General features: G+C 32.0%; 4 protein-coding genes and 2 long non-coding RNA genes across 9 annotated transcripts; 4 read left to right on the top strand and 2 right to left on the bottom strand.

Moving 5' to 3' along the window:
- On the bottom strand, positions 1-4945 carry LOC126923269 (uncharacterized). The gene is made up of 7 exons (XM_050736579.1): positions 4808-4945; positions 4151-4358; positions 3383-3640; positions 2533-2896; positions 1870-2099; positions 1242-1565; positions 1-600 (listed from the first exon to the last, which is right to left on the bottom strand). The coding sequence occupies exons 1-7, from the start codon at positions 4906-4908 to the stop codon at positions 217-219; spliced, it is 1869 nt and encodes a 622-aa protein (XP_050592536.1). The 5' UTR covers positions 4909-4945; the 3' UTR covers positions 1-216.
- LOC126923290 (uncharacterized) lies at positions 1240-2016 on the top strand. The gene is made up of 3 exons (XR_007713104.1): positions 1240-1327; positions 1401-1803; positions 1876-2016. It is a non-coding gene; the product is annotated as an uncharacterized LOC126923290 (long non-coding RNA).
- On the top strand, positions 3665-6427 carry LOC126923287 (uncharacterized). Of its 2 annotated transcripts, none has more exons than XR_007713101.1 (4): positions 3665-4220; positions 4796-5537; positions 5688-6054; positions 6143-6427. It is a non-coding gene; the product is annotated as an uncharacterized LOC126923287 (long non-coding RNA). The 2 variants fall into 2 exon arrangements; XR_007713100.1 differs by lacking the exon at positions 3665-4220 and adding an exon at positions 4254-4340.
- A 4901-nt stretch (positions 6428-11328) lies between these two features.
- On the top strand, positions 11329-12123 carry LOC126923257 (CDGSH iron-sulfur domain-containing protein 3, mitochondrial). Its single transcript, XM_050736565.1, has 2 exons — positions 11329-11487; positions 11740-12123. Exons 1-2 carry the CDS (start codon positions 11425-11427, stop codon positions 12091-12093), a joined length of 417 nt encoding a protein of 138 aa, XP_050592522.1. The 5' UTR covers positions 11329-11424; the 3' UTR covers positions 12094-12123.
- A 145-nt stretch (positions 12124-12268) lies between these two features.
- Positions 12269-17356, top strand: LOC126923231 (kinesin-like protein KIF23). Of its 2 annotated transcripts, none has more exons than XM_050736515.1 (16): positions 12269-12736; positions 12862-13193; positions 13355-13924; positions 14010-14180; positions 14254-14452; positions 14514-14652; positions 14715-14914; positions 14993-15097; positions 15180-15265; positions 15399-15529; positions 15600-15703; positions 15761-15865; positions 15951-16097; positions 16164-16433; positions 16507-16746; positions 16818-17356. In XM_050736515.1, the coding sequence occupies exons 2-16, from the start codon at positions 13183-13185 to the stop codon at positions 17001-17003; spliced, it is 2664 nt and encodes an 887-aa protein (XP_050592472.1). In that variant the 5' UTR covers positions 12269-12736; positions 12862-13182; the 3' UTR covers positions 17004-17356. The 2 variants fall into 2 exon arrangements, with proteins under 2 accessions (XP_050592472.1, XP_050592470.1); XM_050736513.1 differs by having other exon boundaries at positions 12858-13193.
- Positions 17344-24246, bottom strand: LOC126923243 (phosphatidylinositol 5-phosphate 4-kinase type-2 alpha). Of its 2 annotated transcripts, XM_050736539.1 has the most exons (9): positions 23914-24246; positions 22984-23081; positions 22425-22535; positions 21402-21590; positions 20761-20899; positions 20376-20675; positions 20124-20299; positions 19905-20047; positions 17344-19842 (listed from the first exon to the last, which is right to left on the bottom strand). In XM_050736539.1, the coding sequence occupies exons 1-9, from the start codon at positions 24049-24051 to the stop codon at positions 19655-19657; spliced, it is 1482 nt and encodes a 493-aa protein (XP_050592496.1). In that variant the 5' UTR covers positions 24052-24246; the 3' UTR covers positions 17344-19654. The 2 variants fall into 2 exon arrangements, with proteins under 2 accessions (XP_050592496.1, XP_050592497.1); XM_050736540.1 differs by lacking the exon at positions 21402-21590 and having other exon boundaries at positions 23914-24243.
- Positions 24247-24271: the final 25 nt, after the last annotated feature.

The following is a 24271-nucleotide window of genomic DNA, read 5'->3' as shown; positions in this document are numbered from 1 at the left end:
TATTAAGTAACAAGATTTAATCTTCTCTATGATTAATTGCTTTCACAATTTTTAATCTATAAAATTACTTTTACACGATAAAAATCAGCATCACGCGTATCCTGCGTACAATACATATTGTTTTGTATTTTAGCAGCAAGTTGTAAGTTTAAACGTATAAGAAACTTTCGCATATTTTTTAATATTCTATAATACGTTAATTTGTAAAGTTTCCGATCAGTCGACATTCTCAGTAATATTAAAATCTTGTAGAGTCTCTTTCGATTCTCTTTGACTCTTCGAATCTCGTTGACTGTTATCTTCCTCTTCCCTGTGATTCTCGGATCCCGCACTTTTGATCGATTCCGAACATTTATCCTGGAACGTCAGGTCAAAGTCGTCCGGAAATTGATCGCGATAGGCGGTGAAGTCCTCCTGTTTGCAATAGTTGGTGAAAAAGATCAAATATTGCATCTCCTGCTCGGTCGGCTTCGGCGGGGGTGGTATCGATTTCAATCTTTGAGTTTTTGGAGTCGATCGCCGCATTGCAGGCCGCCTTTTTATCGGAGGCGGCTCTATAGCACGTTGCAGAGATACCAGCAATCGCTGCATGAGCTCAAACTATAACAGACAAATTCACATTTGACATTTTAAACGCGCGAAACCATCAAAGTATATTTCAATTACCCACCATAAGCAGGCTGCGGATATTTATGTAAATTTTTAGAGATATAACTAAGGAAGCGAAATTTAAGCAACGATTCGTCTCACCTATTGAGTACTATAACCAGTTTTATACTTTAAATAATTTGTACAATTTTATATATATATTTCTGCACGCTTAAATTTCCTCTAAGCGAATAATCGCACTTTTAAGTTTCCCACAAATACAGCTTCGCACGTTCAGACTTCCGACGAGTGTATTTCTGCCCTCTTAAATTTTCCATGAACGCGTCTTTACAACTTTAGGTTTCTCATAAATGCATCCTTGCACCCTTAAATATCACATAAGCGCATCTTTGCCCTTTTAAATTTCCCATAAATGCATTTTTGTAACTTTGAGTTTCTCGCAAATATATTTTTCCACTATTAAATTTCCCTTAAGCGTGCCTTTGCCTTTTGAAACTTTCCATGAGTTCTTTTGTGCACTATTTCCATAAATGCATAAACATCCGCAGTTTATGCCATGACGCATTCAGAAAGCGGGCAACGGAGGATATTAAATAATAACGAGTAGTTCTTATAATTCCGAGTTATCTGACCTTTTTGGCAGCTTCCTCCGTCTCCTTCATAGCCCTCAGCTCCTGCTTGAAGCCTTCCTTCTCGCAAGCTTGGACCACTTCCGGTGGTAGAGTATCCAGCTTCAAATTCAACTCCTCGTGCGTCTTCTCGATCCATTTCATCATGTAGAAACTATCTAGGTTCGCATCGTTCGGCGCCACGCAGCTTTCATACGTGTCCTCGACGAATACCTGAAGACGGAGCACTTCCTCGGAACAAACGGAATCGCGGAACAACGTTTCTAGAAGCTCGTTCGCGTAACTTTCCAATTCCGCTGCTCTAGCTTCGAGTTTGCGAATGGTATCCTAAATTTATCATCGTAAGTATGTGTATTCTTAAAATTGATTTACTTGTAATTATTTTATTTGACTTATTTCTGCTATTTTGTATTTTGTATTTATAATTCACAACCCATTAAAAGCCAACGTTTCAATCGCGATTCTTTTCAATTAACTTGCGTTAACGAATTCTATTTTCGTACAATGCGGCTATATGAAGGAGAATTCTAAAGATTCTAAAGATTCTAAAGAAGAAGAAGTGTTTGTAAGTTTATAACAGTATGATAAACTATCGATTGGTCTTTAACGAGTTGATTAATCAAATTCTTACTTGTAGCTCGTTGATCGTGTTTGTTATCTCCGTAACTTCCGCCTGGATCTGTTCTTCAGCGGACTGAATCGTCACCATCAATTCAGACATCGGCTTTGCCAGAGACTCCAAGTGAATCAACGCGTTCAGATTTTGCGTTTCTATCGCTCTGAACACGTAGATCAGTTCAAATGGATCTTCGAAGTATATATTTGTCGGACCTGCCTTGTTGATGTCTTGCTCGAACAAGTCTAAAAATACGAAGCAATAATTTTCAGTACTTCGATGCGAAGAATACAAATATTCTAACTAACGATTTGTTCGTTAAATATTACTACTAAATGTTTCTCACTACAAAATTACAACTAGTGATTTGGATATTTTACACATCTTTGCATATTCTGTCGCATTGTTTTATATTGTTAGAATTTCGTGTCGTTTAGAATTGTCTATAATTGTACGAACATCCGTGATCTAGTCAAAGCTAAGGAACGTTCTTGAAGATTATTCCAAGACTCCTATCGCAACGATGAATGAAACATAAATCTCGAAAGGAAAAAGGTAAGTATAAAGGTATGAAATAATTAATAAAACCTCTATGCAAGACATTAACGAAATATCTTCTAACATAGAATCTTTTCCCAAGGTAAAGAAAACATACAAATGTAGAATAATACGAATTACCTATGAGAACGTCAAGCGAAGCAACTTCGTCGACCATTCTGTATCGACCGAATAAATCGTCAGCTCTGTGAAGGATGCTTTCTCCAGAATCAGTGCGATGAATCCAGTCGTGTTCCGCCCGCCAAGCGAGCGGAGACACCTGATAGAGGAATCTTTGACACATCTTCACTGTCCTCCAGCTCTCCTCCCAATGATACACGTCCAGTCTGACCTTACCGTACTCTGCAGAAAGCTTGTTCCTCCTGTCTGTGATCTGCTTAGTCTTCTTTATCTCGTTTTCAGCCAACTGTAGAATCTTCATGCTCTCCTCGTGATCCGTCGAAAGGAACTCCTCGAAACCGCTCACGTATCGACGGTATCGTCGCTGGTAGGATAAATGAAACATATAGTATTGATGAGGAATAGATACTAGAGATTTGGATGAAAAAATAATTATTAGAAATTTGAATGAAGAATGAGATATTGGAGGGAATTTGCAATTTTTCCTATTTAATCTTTCAATGTTGATTGAATTATGGAAACGAGATTGTAATATATAAAATATATATCTGTCTAAAATTTAGCGCTATGTTTAGAGACTTTATATCCTAGCTAAGGAAATAAGTAAGAATAAAGAGGGAAAAAATTATTTTATTGCCAGGAAATAAATCATCATTCTTTAAATTACTGGAAAAAATAAACTAAGAATGCATATCCTATTTGTAATGTGCTAGACATTCTAATATAAGACGTAGGAATTTGGTACGTATCAATATGAGATTTATCATAGAAACATTATTCTGGTACTTATTATCTTTTTCTTGTTATATATTAATAACAAATTTATGGTTTTAGATCTGCAAAGACAGACCTTGATCTCATCGAGTCGTTTCTGCTCCTCGACGAACTGTTGGTCTATACGAATACAATCGTCCATTTCTTGTCCAGCCAGCAACCGAACCTTTAATATCTCACGAGTGTCTTCTACATAGTTGCGCACAGAAAATTTTTCTCTGATTAATCCTCCATCCAATTCCGAGAAATACTGCGGATCTACGTCGGTCATGGCTATAGCTTCTTCCAAATCTTTGTGTTTCTTCGCCTCTAGAGCCTCGATGTCCACGTCCACCTTGCAACATAATCGTACAACTCGTATCAAGTAAGGAAATTCTTCTGAAATCGAATAATCAAAGTCCGATCAGTAATTAAACGTTCACAGGCTTAAAAATCTTTATAATAAATTGATTAAATTTACTTGCGATTTTAAATTTTCTAATTTAAAACTTATTATTAATTTTATATATTTCTATACTTTAGAGTATTTTTCTTCCTAGCTATAGTAAACATTTAGATTGAATTCTACGACAAATCATAGAAATATTTATACTCTCGCAATTATTGAGTACGAATGATTAATATCTTTTAATATATTCTGCAATGTATATTAATAGAAATGTATGATATGGTGTAATAATTAAGTCTCTGATTGATATATCGTTTATCGCAAAATAGCAAATATTCGCAATATAAGTAAGTGGACATTTTTTAAACAAATTGTCGAATTCAATAATTGTAAGAGTACGATTCCCTGTATAGTCTGCATGTATTAAGATCACACATCAAAATTGTAATTCCTTACACGAAGTCTCCGTAGAAGATCGTACGAGTCTTTGGCTTTGAAGACATCCATTCTTCGTTCTTTATCTGTGGTACGTTTTTTCGCCTTCCAATATTGAAAATAAGAGAACATGAGCGAACAAGGAGGATAGACGAATGGAGATTGCTCCTCCAGGACATTTCTAGCTTCTCCCAAGTGTTCATGGCCCTTGGTAAAATAATTCTGTGATCTAAAAAGTACAGATTTCAATGATCGTAATTTAAAAGATCACTCTGCATGATAACTATACCGCCGATTTTTATTTAAGGCGCGAACATGCATAGAATGCACATAATAAGCAAAATATCTAAAATAATGTACTCGCTACGTCATACAGTAGATAAAATAAATTTTTAATCACGTTCCATTTTTTCAATTATGTGTATGTATAAAAAATAAAATTGCACAAACGTTACCAATACATTTATTTGTTAATAAATTAATTCAAAAGTATATAGTAATATACGTTAAAAATATAATATTGCATATAAAAAAGGGTTGAACTGCACACCCTATATTTTCACATGCAATATTCGATACGTTATTAAATCTTCTGTACAAGACACCCTGTATAAAGATTTAAAACTTCTCCAAATATAAAGCTGCAAAGTGTTTATCATTTCACAGGGGCGCTCTTACCTGAAGAAGCCTTTCTGAGACTTTCTGGTGGACGCTGATTTCTTTCGGGTTTTCTGGCTGATCTGGCGTCGTCTAGAAGATGTCGACGTTGGATCGGTCATGTCTCCCGTAATTCAGCTCAGCGTGCTTTATTCAAACTGTCAGCTTTTCACCTGGCCGGCCGTTCACCTGCGTCGCTGTAGAAAAAGCTCCGCTTTTCATCTGATCGCAATGGTCAAAGGCAAGCAGCAACAGAGATGGCTCGTGTTTGCATAAAACTTTTCTCTTCTCAAATGTCTCAAGAAGAATTGAAACACTGAAGAATCTACCAAAGAACAAGATTATCGAGGAGCTTTTTTAATTAGTAGAATTAAATCGTTCGCCTCTTGCTAGTGCAACTTTTCTGTTTTTTATTTTCACTGTTTCGTCGATCTACGTTTTATTTTTATCTGTTTCTTAAGAAATTCCTATCGCAAATTTTGTTCTATTCATTTAAGAAGAAAGAGAGCTCGATGTTGCAATTTTATCGTTGATTTAATTAATATGAAAAAATATGGGATTGGTGAAAGAAACATTTGTATTGATTATTTCGCTTGAACAGGTGCAGGAATAACATAGAATATAAATGAATCGACAATGACAATTTCACGGATGTATGGAAAATGAAAGTTGAAATGCAAAATAATCTCCTATTATCGAACTACGCTAAAGCTGAAGATTCTCGAGATACACTTGAGAGCAAACTTAATTGGTAAGGAATTATAATTGATTTGATCGTGAATTATTAATCAATAATTGATAAGGATACTTCAGTCATTACACACAATTTAAAAACTCAAATTAAATAATGCAAATATTATATAATATATTTAATATATTAATACTTTTGTCAATTTTTCAGATACTCATGAGTTTCTGCTAAATTCCTGCTAAAATTCCTCTGAGAGCATCGACGAAGAAAGTTTACATTTTAAAAAGACAAGTTTATCAGGAGGAATGAAGGAAAGCATTCTATTCATCAAAGTGTCTTTTCATGGACTGCTTAAATCTTCTCATATCTAAAACCTTCAAAGTATCACATACCAGTTATGGGAATTAATCACTATAATACTGTGTACAATAATTCTTCCAAAAAAGCAATTATAAAAAAATATATAATCCTATATAACAATTTTTGCCTTCTAAGACAACTTCTATATACTTCTATGTATAGAATTCTTGCCAAGGCAACAAGTTCTCAACAAGAGATATAACGTTAAGACATCAAAGTAAATATGTAATCTGATTTTGCTCTGTACAGTCTGTTATAATGTTATAAATGTAACAGCATGTTCTATAGAAATGAATAAATTGCAGATTCCTATCTCTGTCTGCGAAGCAACGTTGAAATGGAACAAGGAATCGGATGCATCCTCTAGCGATCCAGTGAAAAGTTGATCCCTTAAAGATCCGGGCACGCCCAGGAGCAACGAGCTCCGATTCAAAGCTTGAAAAAGCTACTTACTTTCTAAAACAAAAGCTCGAATCTCCTGCCTTTTCCAGCGATAAAACTGCTATCCATCTGGACGTTGAAAAAAACGAGAGAGAGAAATGAGAAAGAGTTCGATAACCTGACAGCAACCTCCTCTTTAGCAAATGTCACCACGCTGTCAGCAAGACGACGTTTCGTGGATAAGCGGTTGCCAAGTGGAATTGTTTGGCATGCGCGTTGTATTTCGAAAAGTATCATTGTCGTAAGAGATGTAATATAGTTGGTTAAAACTTTGACTAAACCTTTGTCTTATAAACTAACCATTTGGCTTCGAATAACGAGTATGATTCGTCATGTTAATATGCTACATATCGTATATAAATATAATGACAATAATTATTTATAGAACCGCGGATATTTATACAGATTCATATCTTTACGTGTATAATTTAAAAAGTGTATTGTAAATATTTTATATACCTTTGCATATTATACACGATTTGTGTATTTTTTAAATTTAATATTTCCCGCAAGTGTGTACAATATACAAGGCAAACGACGATGAGCTAATTGTACTTCATACGTCGATTAAGTCACGTAAAACATGTCAATTAAATCGAAGGATTAATTCACTACAGCCCGTGCCATAGTCAGTGACAAAATTTGTATTTATTTTCTTTTTTCTTTTTCTTTGCGTATGTTTATACCTCAAAACATGTGACGACTCTAATTGGCGTTTCTAATGTTTGAAACGATGCAAAATATATCAGGCGATAATCTCTCATGATATTATAAGACAAGGGGTTAGTTAAAAAGGTTTAAAGGACGGTAGAGATTGTCCTTAATGCATTTAGAGTTGTGTATGTCTGATATACATAAGTGTACATATGCTAGCTACAAAAAGTATTTATTGTAAGATTGTATTCATTGTAGCATTTACAGACTAATCAATTAGATCTAAGTATATCAATTTTCATATCACGTCATATCATTCAGTGATACTTCCATATTACTATAACAATTTGATCCTATAAACGTGAAATGGAGAATCTGATTAAAAACAATAGTTCTATTGGAAAGTAAGGGTATGCGCAAGTACCTATTATAGCCACTGTATTTCGTGTCTGTAGGATTAATTTGTAAATTGATATGTATATAAAATTCCTTTATATCTGCATATAAAGTTATACGTTTATAAGATATATTATGCAAATCGTGCATTTCTACAGTCTACCATTGTACACGCCTAATTGTACGATCATTGTAAAAACTGTTAATTATAGAAGTGCAATTGTAAATACATTCCATTATACAGATATAGATAAGTTAGATGTATAGATAAGATGGCATACTATAACAGAACGTAAGCTAATGATAAAATGTATTGAGTTAAGTAATTAGTAGGATAAGAGCTTGGAATATAAAATGTAAATATGATGTGAACCGAAAAGCGAAAATTAAAAACAATACTAAAAAAAATATAACCGTAGTTTCTCAGAATTATTACCCAAATTTTATTTATAAAAATTATTACCTAATTTATAGATTCATATTAGGCAAGTCTAATTTAATTCATATACATATGTACGGTCAGTAGGTTTGTTAAGAATTTGAACTTTGTATACGCGTTTTGAAGTTCAAATGCTATATAAAAAGACAATTACGGATTCACTTAAATGGAGTAAACAAAACAGTGAAACGGACAAGTAATTAAAATGGCGAAACAGCAGAAATTAATGCTTCCAATTAGGTTTTTTTTTTAGAAAAGATAGAACGAACTGGAACTAATCGCTATTGCTGTCCTTGTCGTACACCGTCGCCCTCTTTCTCTAACACCTGCACAGTGCGCATATATCTGTCCTTGTCATACAGTGTCGCTCTCTCTGTCTAACACAGGGTACATCTCTATCCTGCTCGCACAATATCATCCTCTTTGTCCAACATATATCGAGTGAATATATTGTTTTTCCTTGTCATACCGTGTCGCCCTCTGTGTCTATCGCAGAGTACGTCTCTATACTGATCGTACACTACCGCCCTCTTCGTCCAACATAAGATATGTACTTATCCTTGTCGCACAGTAATGCGTTCCTTGTCTACGACTACCCAAGTGCTGTCATCTATCGGATCTGGTTAAAAACACGAAAAAGTAACAGGAATATAGAACGTGCAAGGAGGTATCGCAGGAGACAGTAGACAAGGACCGCACTACTGTGCGACTAGGACAGACTTATGCCGTGCGAAAGACAAGGAACGCACTAGTGTGCGACAAGGATAGATACACCTCTCCCTCTAATGTATCGAATGTTCGTTAATTACTCTTTATCGGGGAAAAAATTCGTACACTTTTGGAATTGCGGAATAAAGCGCGCATCTCAAGCAATATTCATATACAGTTTTGGAACGGAATTTTCCGCAACTTCAAAAGTTCCGGAACTTCATTCCGCAATTCCAAAAGTGTACGAATTTTTCCCCGATAAAGAGTAATTAACGAACATTCGATACATTAGAGGGAGAGGTGTATCTATCCTTGTCACACACTAGTGCGTTCCTTGTCTTTCGCACGGCATAAGTCTGTGCTAGTCGCACAGTAGTGCGGTCCTTGTCTAGTGTCTCCTGCGATACCTCCTTGCACGTTCTATATTCCTGTTACTTTTTCGTGTTTTTAACCAGATCCGATAGATGACAGCACTTGGGTAGTCGTAGACAAGGAACGCAGTACTATGCGACAAGGACAGACTGTTACCCTGTGGAAAACAAGGAACGCATTAGTGTGCGACAAGGACAGATAGATATACAGATATTGTATTTTCACATGTATCAGTTATTTTTAGCTAGAATTGTATAAATCATTGATCTATCAGAATATTATAAAACGCGCAACGTCATTTAATTGAGTTATCCTAATACGAATAGTAGAATTTCATAATAATAATCATTCGCATAGCCAGCGATATTAGAAATCCCAATCCTATAACGAGAAAGAAGAACGTAAAAGACGATAAGAGCAAGTTGAGAGACTTTAAAACGAAGTTCTGAAACGGGAAAGTGGAAAAATCACCCAGCTCACAATTAAGTCATTTGTTTATTCGAGATATTCTTGGAAATTACGTCATACTCTCGGAATCGCGAGAATTCTATGAAAAAGGCGACCTATTCCAGAAGTCGCAAAAATTCTTAGAAGTAACGTCATCATTCTGGGAAGTTTTAGATGTTTACATTTTTCCTTTATTTTGGTTACGCTTTGTTTATTTACGTTTTCAATGTTTATTTACATTCTCGGTTTGTTTATTTACGTCTCCAATATTTATTTACAAAAGTTTTTTGAAAGTTTTTGGAAATAAACATTAACTTGTTTATTTACATTTGTAACGTAAATAAACATTAACTTGTTTATTTACATTTGTAACGTAAATAAACATTAACTTGTTTATTTACATTTTTAATGTAAATAAACATTAACTTGTTTATTTACATTTTTAATGTTTATTTACAGTTTCAGTATTTATTTGCTGTATCAGCATTATCTAAAAATGTAAACAAACTAAAATTTTGAAAAATTTTCCGTGTTCCCTTATTATAATTTATGAATGTGACGGGAAAGAAGGATCGGGGCGGATAGAGTTAGGGGTGATTGATAAAACAGTTGAATTGCCTTTAAAATATTAATTTATTCAATAAAATTGGAGAAATATGTACCAATTTACATTAAATTTAATTATACAATGTAATATAATATATTGCTTACAAACTATTGTATTTGTTTGATCGTAATTAGCAAGGAGACGCGTTCGCAGTATAACGCGACAACGAGAGTCATACGAGAGTCTTCGTTCGGATGGTGAGGGAAATTTTTCCTTGAGGGAAAGTTGCTAGCAGAAAGCGTCGTTCGTGGAAAAAATAGATTTCTCATATCTTCCCGTAGTTGGAACAAAGACCGTTTGTCTGTTTGAAGGACTTTAGTTAACTAAAATTTAAGATTTATAACGGGTCCTCAGGCTAGCTGAACATATACCGTGGAGATGCATCGACATCTAGCAATCATCCTACCCGAAGAATAGGGTCTGAATATAACGAGCCACGGGACAGAAACCGTTGGAATGTTTACTGTCGAGTGCCGCTACAACTATTTCTTTTAAGGAGAGCTATAGAATTTCTCCATGACTTTGTTAGTAAAACGTTCGTCCCTTTATCGCAGCTACGTTCGGTGACTGGTTGTCGCCTCGAGCCCAAGCTCACTATCATAAATCTCGAACAAATACAGTCGGATTGAATGACGACAATTGCTTAATTACGGCTATGGTATTCAGAAGTTTTCCCAAAATTCCAAAGGGAAAGCTCCGGTGTCCTTCCATCTCCGATATATATATAATGAAATATTATATACAGCGTGAGACAGCTAAGAATATAAGCTGAAATATTTTCGATACTACTTGTCCGGTGACTCTTTGCGTAGTCCGGAATCCATCCCTCGGTCGAGGCGGCTACTCGCTATAATCATAAGGAACTGTCGTGAAACTAAGCATTTCGATTTGACCGTTAAGTGGTATAAAACACCTTCGAGTCAAGATGTTTCCTATGATGAAAAGTGGGGAAACGTGGGTTTTCCCATGTTTCCTAGGATTTTCACGTGCAAGCGACTGGTGGTCGAACGACCAACACCTAGCAAGACCTCTGCGACAGCATCGTCACCGAACTTTACTGGTTCTACGACTACAGATCAATCAACATCTCTGCACTGGGTTTCCTACTTTAAGTCAGTCAACATATATTCATTAACTATATCTATATATTAACTATATCTTTTGATAACTCATCTAATTAACATATATATACGCAACGAGCGTAATCATCTTGTCTACAATTGTTGTCGAAATAAAAAGTACATTATAACTTGTTACCTCAGCGTTATAATTAATTCAACTACCTCTATTATCTTAAACGAAATAAGGGATCGATCAGTTTCATGGCGTCGATTTTAAAATCGTAACAGGAATTTACGAACGGTCGACAAAACACTACTAATTATATCCGACGCAACGCACAATTGCCATGTGCAAACGACGATTGCAGAGGCCTCTAGCTGGGTACGAGCAGATTGCACTGACATCTATGAGAATTGATAAAGACTGAAGTACAGTGTATCGAATATCACCGAGTTTTAATTATGCATTCAACTTTAAAGAAAGTTTCATTTTTTGTTCACTCAAATATTTTGAAATACCAAAATGTAAGTTAAAAGTGAATGAAATTGCAATGAAATTTCAAATATCGCAATATAGTTTTTATATTTTTATTTGTTTATGGTTATAATAGCCTAACTCCTTAACCTATTTTAGAATTACCATCCCTTACAATAAAATAAGTTATTAAATTATATCGAGAACAAAAAAAGAAGTTGTTGAATCGAGGTTATTAATGTTCTAATACAATTTTAAGCTGTCTTCTTCTTCCTAATATATGAATGCTAACTATATTTCAGATTAAATGTTATTGTAAAAAAGTGGAATATGATATGAAGATTCCTAGAAACCCATTGAAAGAGGTCTATAGCGCAAATCACCAAACTATTAATGGTGCTATATATGATCGTAAACCTTTCAAATATAAGTGCATAGCTGGTAAAATATATGTATGGTGTTTATGTGGTAAAAGTAATAAACAACCATTCTGCGATGGCACGCATAGGAATCAATTTCTTCAAATCAAGCAGAGGCCTATACGTTTTACAGTTGAAGAAACCAAAGATTATTGGCTGTGTAATTGCAAACAAACATCAAATCGGCCATTCTGTGATGGTACACATTTAAGAGAAGATATTCAAGCAAAGAAATAGTATACATGTACATAACAATAAATCAGTTTTATTGAAAATGCCTTTTGCTTGATATAATTTTAGTTATAAAAGATATATCCCACTACATTAAATTTTGGGATAAGTTCCACTCTTTCTTTCATAAAATCCTAATACATTCAGCAGAACGATCAATTATCAGAAAATCGATCGACAAAAAATTTGGAAAACAAAAATAGAAATCTGTTGCAACCTCTCAACTAGTTTGTGATCAGTTAAATTGTAAATGTTCGGTTGGGGCCGCGTACCTTGCATGACATTAACGTTTAAGGTGGAGGGTTGATTAAAGAGTTCTAGTATGATTGTGATTCTGAATGTTTATTTTGGAAAGTTCTTTTTTAAAATGTCTTGTGTGATATGTAATATGATCTAAATGTGTCTTTTTCTCGGAGCTTATATACCACTCTCGGTGGCTATATTCTAGGTGCCAGTCTAGAGGATGTGTTTTCATCAACGTCTTTTTGTGAGATGGGAATCTATATCTGTCCAATCATGTAACTGTCGAAATGTTGTGAGCGTCTCGCAAGTGATGCGTCTTGTATGTATTTTATTTCAACATATGAACCACGATCATACAAACAAGTCTCAATATTTACTACGGAATACTACGGGTTTGTGACTAGACGTAAGAAATCAACGTGAAAAACAAGTTCTCTGTCTTTATCTGACATTCATAGCACGTCACGCATGCGCAGGACGAAAAATTTACCCCCTTCTACGTTGATTTTTCACAACTCCATTTTCAGATAGTTTGCCCTAAACTTCGGTATGTGAGTGTCGGGACCTGTTTATATGATAGTGCTACGGACAATTCATAGAAGGTTTACATCTGATAGAGAGTATTCTCTCTGCTCTTAATGTAATTTTCAACGTTTCTTTCGTTAAATAGAAACTCGCCATAAGTGATCTAGAGGCTTACTTCAGTTCATAGATGTTCGAATTTTTAACTTATTAAACGTAACGACTTTTAGAACAAATAGAAAATAATAGAGACAATCTATCTATATAAGGTTCTTAAACAATCATATGAGATAATTTTTATTAATCTTGTACTTGATAATTGGTTCTACCATGAAATCTGTGTAAGTTCATATTTTATTTTATTTTTATGATAATAACGATATTTATTTTACAACTTTCCATATTATTATATCATATTATTATATTTTTTTATAAATTAAACTACCTATTTAGAATAAATAATAGCAACGTCTAATCAATAATTCTTATTCACTTCCACTAGGAATTCAAAACCACTTGTTCCAATACGAAAGCACGGAAACCGACCAAAATGTGATAACGACGCAATTAAGGAACCTGTTAAAGTCTTTTGTCGCATAAGGCCAATGGTTCATCCCAATGATGAATCTTGTATAAAAATTATTTCTGACACAAGCTTCGTTATTACACCTTCAGAATCAGTAACAAATGGTCGTAATGTAAATAAAGCTATTCAAACGTCTTTTAGTCACATTTTTGGTCCAAATTCTTCTCAAGGAGAAGTATTTGATATAGTAGCATTGCCACTTATTCGGAATCTTATTAATGGTAAAAATAGTTTACTCTTCACATATGGAGTAACTGGAAGTGGCAAAACTTACACTATGTCTGGTAATCTGCATGATGCAGGCATCATGCCTCGTAGTTTAGATGTTATTTTTAATAGCATAGCAAACTATCAAACAAAAAAATTTGTCTTTAAACCTGATAAGCTAAATGGCTTTGATGTACAAAGTGAAGTTGATGCACTATTGGATAGGCAGAATGAACTTCAAAAACTTGTTACTTCTTACAATGGAAAAGCTTTTAGACAGTAAGGTTTATTTTAAAATTTTTTAAAATTGAGTATTTTCTACCATGTTTATGTAAAATTTTAATGTTTTATGTATTATTCAAAGATTTAAAGGAGATGGTAATAACGATAACAATGAAAATATCTTAAATTTAAGTAATGAATCAGAAATATTACAAGTTGATGAAGATAATGCATATTCAGTTTTTGTAACATACATAGAAGTCTATAATAATAGTGTATATGATTTATTGGAAGAAAATGATGGAAAAACTAAGTGAGTATACATTTTAAAAATGTAGTCAACATTTTATGGAATTTATTAAAAAAAAAATTCTGAAACAATTTAGAACTTTGCAAAATAAAATTATTCGTGAAGATGGAAATAGAAATATGTATGTTCATGGATGTACAGAAGTAGAAGTAAAGAGTTCGGAAGAAGCATTTGAAATATTCCAACGTGGGCAATGTAAAAGACATATTGCACATACTAATCTTAATACAGAATCAAGCAGATCTCACAGTGTTTTTACTATAAGACTTGTCCAGGTAAAGTACTCTAATTATACTGTATAACTATATTATACCTACAATGTTAATATCTTACCAGGCACCATTAGATAAGGAAGGTGAACAAATTGTCCAAAATAAACGAGTGATTTGTGTTAGTCAGTTGTCTTTAGTAGATTTGGCAGGAAGTGAGCGTACAAACCGTTCAAAAAACACTGGACAAAGACTTAGAGAAGCAGGTAATTTATCAAAATATATCATTGTTCTTTTATATTTATGTGACTTATATTTGTTAAAATAGGAAATATAAATAATTCGTTAATGACACTACGCACTTGCTTGGAAATACTACGTGAAAATCAAACTCAAGGTACAAATAAAATAGTCCCTTATAGAGATTCTAAAATAACACAGTTGTTTAAGAATTACTTCGATGGCGAGGGAAATGTTAGAATGATCACTTGTGTGAATCCTAGTGCTAACGATTATGATGAAACTATTGTAAGTATTTATGTTTTGGAGGCAAGTAATATTTGGAGTATAAATTCGATATAATAACATTTTTCTTTTTCTATATAGCAAGTCTTAAAGTTTGCTGAAGTCAGTCAAGAAGTACAAATTACAAATTCCACAACTTCAAAATTAGATTTAGGATACATACCTGGTAGAAGACAAGCTAATAAAGTAAGGAAAAAATACATATATATAGTAATATATTAAAATAATTTTTTGTACATATTTAGTTATTGATATTACTTTTTGATAGATATTTAAAGAAGCAAGAAACAGATTAGAAAATGCTGGTAATCCAGCTGCTGCTGATTTGGAAATTGATTTGGGTTTAGTATATAGGTAAATTATTAAATTAATGACTAAATCAAACACTAGTAATAATTAATCAGTAAGAACAAATTATTAAACTAATGATTAGATTAGTCATTAATGATAAAGAAATTATTTTGTTATGTGATATATTTTTTTCCAGTCTTGGAGGGTCATTCCCAGAAATGGAAATAACAAGTCCACATAATGACGAAATAATTACTACACTTATACGTTTCTTAGAACTGCGTATTCAGAAGCGGGATATTTTACAAGAAGACCTGAAACAGAAACGTAATTTTTAAATGTATTGATTGAAAAACATATTTTCCGAAAATTTATATCAAATTTGTTCATTTTTTAGAAACGAATTTTAGAAACATGATAGTAAAAGTCGAACGGGAAAATGTATCTTTAAAAATTGAAAACTCTACATTGAAAGCATCAAACGATCAACGGCAAAAAAAGGTAAGTCTTTATAACAATAATTGTAACAGTTAAATCTTCAGCATAAAATTTTTTCAGATCTCTGCTTTGGAAGCTCATATTTGTAAAACAGAAGCTCAAATTGATACTCTACTATCCAGATTAAATAATGCAAACGATATAATCAGGCATATGAAACAAGATGTAACTCTTTATTTTATATTAATCTATCTGCATTTCTTTTTATCAAATAAATCATTCTTCTAACAATCAAACAAAATCTTTGCAGTTACAGAACAAGAGTATGTTACTGAATCAACGTGCAATAGATAAGCAGAGGGTAAAAGAAAAATATAATAATAAAATTCAAGCAGAAACTGATAAAATGAGTAAAGAACTGGAAAGCAAACTTCGTAGGCAACGTGAACTTCTTCAGGTATATTGTATTAATCGTACATACTTTATATAATTATTAATTTATTTAAATCTCTCATTTCTTTAGAATCAAATGAAAGAAAAAGAAGATAAACTGAAATTAGTAAAACAAATATTAATAAGCGATGATGAGATGAGTAAAAATGATAGACCAGAATCCAAGGAAACAATTCAAGTACAGAACGATATTGAAATGCCGATAACATCGAAAATGACTACAACTGTTCCGAACACTGCCTCGGAATCCATACTTATTACAACTACACCAAAAACTACTACAAAAACTGTTTCTACGATTAAATTTGAAGATTGCAAAGATACCCGATCAAGTAGAAAAGTAAATACAATAATTGTTATGATTTTAAGTTATATATTAAAAATAAAATTATATTACCTTTAATCATTTGTAGGATAGAATTCCAGTAGTGAATCCGCGCTATAGACGGTCACAAAGTGCAGATAGATGGCTTGATCATCGACCTCCTGGATTAGTTCCGGTTGGTACTATCCTTCAACCAGTAATTCGAAATAAACGAATAAGCGTCAAGCAATTAACAGATCCGAAAGATATAACAAATAAAGCATCCAGATACTGTCTTGTTGCTCAAGAACAAGACACAGACGGCGAACTTGAAACTAAATTATACAAAGTTTGTATTATTAATGTTTTCAAAATATAGATATATTTAGATAGAATAATGATACAATTCTTGAATGATAGGGAGACATATTACCAACTAGTGGAGGAGGTGCACAAGTAGTATTTAATGATATGGAGTATTTAAAACAAGTTTCGCCTATTGCAAGAAGGAAACGCAGCGGTTATTTGAGCCCAGGAGAGAATTCCACTTCTCAAAAAGATTACTGTGGTTCAGAACAAAATAACTCAAAGAAACTCCGTATATAATTTATTAAGGAAGTTTTTGACGTGTTATTGGTTTAATCTTGAAACATGATAGACCCCATAACAAAAAAGTTAAATATATATATAAAGCATATATAAAAACCAAAGACGCGAAGAAATTAAATTTTCTTCAATTTTGGATGCAATAACTAAAGTACAAACTAATTTTAAGTATATAATTACCTAGTATATTTTTGTTTCATTTGATGATAAAGTATCTATCATTCGTTAGTAATTTACTTTATACATAAAAAATAATTATTTTTAGTTTAAACTATGTAATCATATTATTACAATAAATATCTTTTATTATCTAGAGCGTATTATAAAATAAAATTCAACATTCTCTTTCCTAATATTTTTTTTATTTATAATTCCTTATTGTGTTAAATGTCCATTTATTTCCCGTGGCTTATACAATACAGACTCTGTGAATAATACAAATGTTAGGATAACAGAAGCCTGGATATATACTGCCAACAGTAAAATAGTGAATATATACATCGTTTCTACATGGTGCGAATTGCGAAAATCTAAATTGAAAAATAAACAAAATCTTTCTTGCAATTTAATTAAGCAAACCGTTTATAAATCTATATGTTTCAAAGTCTATAATAGACCAAAGTTGTTGCATATAAACTTTAAACTCTTTCGAGATTTGTAAGTCAATGAATATATAATAATAGAAAAAAAGAAATATACGTCTGAAAGATTTGTTACTATGTAACAGTAAATCGTAGTTGACAAAACAATTTATATTTTCTCTTACAGAATCTATAACAATACAGAAATTGAGCGTATTTTTATAACTGTAATAACTGTTTTTTTATAATACACCTTTGTTGGCAATATGCATTTTCATTTACTTTTGTGGTTTTTCCAATGTACTGGCAATGTATAAAATCATATAAAGTATCAAGACTAGATGAATACCTTAATTAGTAAAGTAATTAGTCGTTATATTATGATCAGTTTTAACAAATTATAAAAAATTGATTATTACAATAGATTATTTAAAGGTAGAGTATCATGCAACGATACATTCTCCTTTTTGTTTTTGCATGATGTAATGATATACGATCTTAAAATATAATTAATAAGAAGCAATTTTTTAATATAAAGTTTATCGAATAAAAAAAATGAAGCTGCATTAAATTATCTTGCATTAAAATTGTTAAGCGAGATCTTGTGCTACTAATTACGCCGAAGCTTGACGCATTGTGAATCGAATGCTACAAAGGAACGTATCACTTCATATGCTGTTCAAAACTGAACACATTTTCAGCAAATTGATTCTAGATAATTTTTATATAAAAGAGAAAATAAAACAAACATACTTTGTGTAAATAGTTTTCTTTATAAATATTATAAATTGGCATTCCATTCGCAATGCGCCAAAAAAATATATTTCATACTTCTTTACTTAATTTCTCTAATGGAATCATCGGCTAAGTTTGAGCACTTTACAAATTAAAGGAGACATATATCGCGCATAATACGTACAGTTCTTCTTGTTCCCTGTAAATGTAACTTCACAAACTAAACGAATCGATGGTCTTAACACCAATTCGCGGTAACTGAAATGATCAAAGAGGTGACATTTACAGACTTTAACATTTACTAATAATTTTTTTAAAGTTTCAAGCTCTTACACTATAGTACCTTCTGCGCATATAATATATTATTTCTCTCCTCTTTTTTTTAGATCTACCAAAAACGAAAGTTCTCGCTGTAAAAGCCATTACGTTATACCTCGAATATTTAAACATTCCAGACAACACCACAGACACTAGATCAGAAGCATTATAATTCGTCTTGACGAAATTGAGACTCTTTATGATAAATGTAGGCTTCCTTCGTGAAACACTTAATCGTGTCTCTATAATTCTGATTATCATATGTAACATCAACATTAATTTTAATATTTTCCAATAAACTAATATTACATATCATTTACTGTCAAATGACGGTAATTAACGCATCTTTTATAGCACATTATGTGTACCAAAAACAATATACAATACACACTTCTGTTAGCATTATTTATATATCAATAATTCATACAACGAAATAATAGACATTAAACAAATATGTGTAAAAACTATTTCTTTGAGTATAATATTGAGTATCACCTCACAAAATAAAAATAATCTACAATAAACTTTTCTAACAGAATTTTTATGTGTTCTTGATTGTACACATAATGTACGAAAAATTAATGTAAGTCTCACGTTTTGAAAATATACATAAAATGAAAGAAAAATAAAGAACACAAGAAAACTACAGTATTTGACAATTGTCTTTATAGAAAAATTGTAATTAAATACTGAGAAAATATGTCACTGGTTATAAAAACTACTAAAATATTCCCTGGAAAAAATTTGTTGACAGATCATCTAAGAGTTTGTAATCCACGAAATTGTGTTATGCTTCTAACTCCATTGTAAATGTTATAAGGAATACTGAAATATATAATCAACGGTACTGACCAAATAACAGTACATACCAAATAAAGATCTTTATGGTCAAACATCAAAGTGCGAGGAACGAATGTTCGACGCACTTAACATAAACACAGTAAAAAACGATAGTGTCATCACGACTTTCGAACAAGCGGTCCAAATTTACAAGCTTAACAACAACGAACAACGAGCTTATTCTATAGCTTTGCTCATGAACTCTATAAATCGCTTGCCGTATTGTTCCGGATCACAGGTGGATATACCATCGACATTAGCACCATACTTCACTGTTTTAGCTGCCTTTGCTGCCTGCTTACGCACACCATAATGAGTTAGCACATCTATTATGGCTAAAAAATAAATTTCCTTTGTAGGTGCACCTGAAATAAAACAAAATTTGGATGTTAATTTAAATATTTGTCTTAATTGTAAGCAATATTACCTTCTTTACTAGGAATCGCATAAATATCTAATTCAGGAATTATGGCATCTTCGTATTGTAAACTCGTGTCGCGCAACAACGTAGCATGTGGTGATTCAGGAGGCGTTGCCATACCTGCAACACCGCTCCAACTCCATAGACGGCTAATAAAAATGTTATGTTACAAATTTCGAAAGTAAAATTCTATGAAATATTTCACTATATCGTAAAAATGCATACTCTCCCATTGGGCCTCGTGAATCAAGCCCACTTCCAGATTCGCTATCATCTTCTTCTTCATGATTATCCTCCTCCTCCTCTCTTTCTGCACGTTCTCTGTTTTCTTGTTCGGCTCGCGCACAATCGTGCAGTCCAAGTAATAGAGAATAATCCATCAAATGCAATTTTGTTAAAAACTATAATAATCAATTTGTTAATAAATATAAAATGTTTACAGTTACGTAAATGCAATAAATAAGAAATGAAACTCACGTCGACATCAGCGGTTAGCGTCTCTATAAGTTTAGCTTTTGCCTCTTCGCCGATATAAATTTTCGTTCCCTCTTTAACAAAATCATTATCTTTATACGTAGGCAAATCTTTTTCCTTTTCTTTGTCAGATGCTTCACGATCTACCGTCGATCCTTTTAGATCGAATTTTTTATGAGTAGTTAAATGATTTGAAAATACATTTCTTATAGCAACGACATAATGTTCAACTCCATCTACTGTCAAACGATACATGCCAAGATATTGGGGTAACAAAGTTTTTCCGTGCCTTTCCACAATATACTAATATATACAAAAGGAAAATTGTTAGTTTTATTTAAGCAAATATATATAATAGTTTACATGTATAAATGACAATTCTACATACTGGATGATAGTGTTTTAAAAACGAATACATTCTTTCTACCTCTTCCTTTGTGAGGGTTTTGATAATAAACAGTTTATCATAAGACTGGTAAAATTTTGCACCACTTTTTCCAGATGAGTCCTCTAATATTGGTTGTGATCTGCAAATGATAAAAATAATATCAATATTAGTTTAGCACAATGGTATAGTAAATTATTTATTTCCAGCAATAAAAATGTTTTTCTTTCTCTGAATTTCTGAAACACTATTAGTATACCTCTACCACATATATTAGCATGCATTTAAAAAAAACAATGGTTATTAAGCATAACTAACTAACCAATAATGATACTGTTATTCACATACTATACTATTACAACTAAAATGATCAATATATACATAAATATAATATTTCCAATAAATACATAAACTAAACTAAATGAAAATAAGTTCATGCTTTAACACTAACTCTAATTCTTCTAATGCTCTACAAACATTTAATTATGAACATATAGTCTAAGTACGATAATATAATACTAGAAAAGAATTGTGTACAATCAACTGTGTTCCTTTGAGCTGATTTCTTATATTTAATGAAAGTCTCATAAAAACGTGTTAGCCACAAGCAACACGCACAAAGTGAAAAATCAAGTCTGGCTAACCTCAGACGCTTTGGTTTAAGACTGTAGGAACGTAGTGGTTTATTTAGGACTGGAATTTGCGAAAGAACAGGAGAAGGAGAAAAAGTTATTGAAGGAGCAGTAGCACAATGCTGAACCAATTTATGAGTCTTCCCATTCCTAGCCAAATTCCAATGCCTCTCTGATAGGGAAGGATTATATGCCCGACATCTAGTATCAAAATTCTTGTATTACAATTTACTATCAACAATCCTTATGCATTACATTTAAATGAAAAGTAATACTTTCTGTTTGTAAAGAAATGAAGGAAATTTATTGTTTCCATGTATAGTTATACACATTTATGTAACTGCAATATAATACACTAAATTTTATATACTGAAATATGTTAGTAACAATAACATTATGTTGCCTGTTAATACATTCTCTTTCTTTTTCGCTATAGTTGAATTTATGCTGAAATTAAAAATATTTCTTTTCCTTATTTCTTTAAATTTATGTTTAATATAATATGATAGATGTATCTCAAAATGATATAACTATTTCTACAAAATGTAATATTGTAACAAAATATGTTTCTTATGATATTTCAATACAAAATTAATTTCAAATATCATGATAAAATTTTTTAATTACAATGATTTGCGTATGAGTCATTGGGTGGATTATCTTCCTTCAAGGTTGTATCAACTAAAGCCCCTAAATCTGCAATACTCTATAAATAAGTGAATGTGCTGTATAGGAAAATAAGTAAAGAAATATTTACCAAGTTATAATAATACATACAGATACTTTATATGTATATTACAGTTATAATAACATATGCAGAAAGCAGTCACAGAATAAAACATATCTTTGACATGCAGTGCAATAAACTAAGACTAAAATTAAAAAAAAATAAATTATGCTTTACTTCTTATTCATATAGTACATCTTAAACAAGTACTGTATATTATGATTACTTTAATAATATTTTTCAATTATTTTTTGAAATGAACTTAATGTATTTGAGAAATATGATTTATAAAATAAATTATTTTTTACCTTGTCATTGATTCCTTATAGTCCAAATCATCTATACCAAATCTTTCCCGTAGATTTCTGAATACCAACGGACAGTATTCTTTGAATTTAAAGTGCGAGGGCATATTTTCCCTAAAACAAAAAGTTGAATATATGAGTAACTTTTGGCTTGAAAAGTATAAATTTTTAACATATATAACATACAGATTTCATATATATATAGGTTCCACATATATCTACTAAGAATACAAACATTTTTTAAGTTAAGAAGTAAAGCTATGAATATCTTTATCATTAACTATAATTTCAGATCAGGAGGACCTTCATTCATTCTATTATTAAAAGCAGTGACCAACCTAGCAATTCAGTATTTAGCGATATATTTAGAATAGGCCACCTCAGAGAGTTACTTGCTTTACATTTACATTAATAAATTCTTCCTAATATCAAACGGAGCATTACCCTTATGACTCAACTTACTATTAACTACGTTTAAGTTCAAAATTTTTCCTTTAACGTTTGTCATTTCCTTTAATATTGAATTAACACATATTTTGGCATATAATGTAATACAACTTACTTGTTAAAAAGATGGTTATCCACTTTTAACTTGCTATAAGCTCTGAAATCGTCTGGCAGGAGCACTACTGGTATATTAACATGACTAAGCTCATTTATCTGTAATACGTGTATGTTACATATAACATTTATGTAAACATAATTTCCTAAATAAGTTGTTATTATGAACACTACTGCAAGAGTTACTATAAAAGATTATATACAAAAAATACAGATTACATCAAGACATGTATTTATATATTTATTGCGCAAATTTATCACATAATTTTTACATATTGGGATTATATATTTGTGTACATAGATGTCATCATCCACAAATGTGAACATGGAAGTAATTGTATATATTGTATAATTGTATATATGGAAACAATTATAATTGTACATTTATACTACTATTTATTGAACTAAAAGAACAACTACTTATTAAAATGAAAAAAAAACTGATTCAATTATATAATTAAGTAATTTTTTAAGCTTCAGCTTTTTAAAATGTATAATACTTCTTAATAAACTAAATTTTTATTTCATATACAAATAAATATGCGGTAACTATAGGAAATATAACATGATTTTAAATTTAGATAAAATTACAATGTTGGATCAAAAAATTTGCTATAGTAATATAAATCCTTCATTACTCCTGATTACTAATAAAAAAATTTCATAAACCCTTATAAGCGCAAATATAAAACCCGACAACACTTTGCAAATATATAGTACTATAGAAAAATAGCGCAGCACGCATTTCAAATACATATTTTCTTAACTTCCAAGAATATTATAGGAGAAAATTATATTAATGTAAAACGTGACGTAGAATAACACAGCGTTTTTCATAAATTTCCGATTCTATCCAGCTTGAACAGAGTGAAAGAAGAAAATGGCATTTCGATGACGTACGACGCTGTCACGCAGTTATGTTAATACTCACCGTGTGATTGACACCCCACATAAAAACACTAAGAAGAGGTTCGTTTGCACGGAACAGCTTAACCTTTTGATGTTTAACTCGAAAATGTTTCTTTTTGAGCTTGCTAAGCCCACTGGACATTTGTGGTGCACTAGACATGTTTCTCGTGCTGGTGCTTCCTATTGAATATTTCTAATAAACACCCCCGTTTATACACTCAACGAAGAGTTTAAAACAAACTCCTTACACTGCTGTCATTGCGAAATGCCTGATACGGCAACACCAAACGCGGAAAAAGTCGCAAGCTCGATACGATATTCGCGGAGAGGTTCCAAGTGTACTCTACCGCGGTTGATTAGCGACTGAACTCCTTTTAAAA

This window comes from Bombus affinis, chromosome 13 (assembly GCF_024516045.1).
Source record: "Bombus affinis isolate iyBomAffi1 chromosome 13, iyBomAffi1.2, whole genome shotgun sequence".
Lineage (NCBI taxonomy): Eukaryota > Metazoa > Arthropoda > Insecta > Hymenoptera > Apidae > Bombus > Bombus affinis.
The sequence above is the reverse complement of the archived record's forward strand: the minus strand, read 5'-3'. Positions and strand labels throughout refer to the sequence as shown.

Bases quoted from the DNA above. Each gene is read 5' to 3' on its own strand.
- LOC126923257 (XM_050736565.1), top strand. From the start codon at position 11,425: ATGCATTCAACTTTAAAGAAAGTTTCATTTTTTGTTCACTCAAATATT. The intron at 11,488-11,739 runs GTAAGTTAAAAG...ACTATATTTCAG, and splicing joins ATATTTTGAAATACCAAAAT to ATTAAATGTTATTGTAAAAA.
- LOC126923269 (XM_050736579.1), bottom strand. From the start codon at position 4,908: ATGACCGATCCAACGTCGACATCTTCTAGACGACGCCAGATCAGCCAG. The intron at 2,897-3,382 runs GTCTGTCTTTGC...TTATCCTACCAG, and splicing joins AACGACTCGATGAGATCAAG to CGACGATACCGTCGATACGT. The intron at 1,566-1,869 runs GTAAGAATTTGA...TGATAAATTTAG, and splicing joins ACACGATCAACGAGCTACAA to GATACCATTCGCAAACTCGA.
- LOC126923231 (XM_050736515.1), top strand. The intron at 15,530-15,599 runs GTAATTTTTAAA...TTCATTTTTTAG, and splicing joins AGAAGACCTGAAACAGAAAC to AAACGAATTTTAGAAACATG. The intron at 15,704-15,760 runs GTAAGTCTTTAT...AAATTTTTTCAG, and splicing joins ACGATCAACGGCAAAAAAAG to ATCTCTGCTTTGGAAGCTCA.
- LOC126923243 (XM_050736539.1), bottom strand. From the start codon at position 24,051: ATGTCTAGTGCACCACAAATGTCCAGTGGGCTTAGCAAGCTCAAAAAG. The intron at 23,082-23,913 runs GTGAGTATTAAC...CACGTATTACAG, and splicing joins TGTGGGGTGTCAATCACACG to ATAAATGAGCTTAGTCATGT. The intron at 21,591-22,424 runs GTAAAAAATAAT...TTTTGATACTAG, and splicing joins TATAAGGAATCAATGACAAG to ATGTCGGGCATATAATCCTT.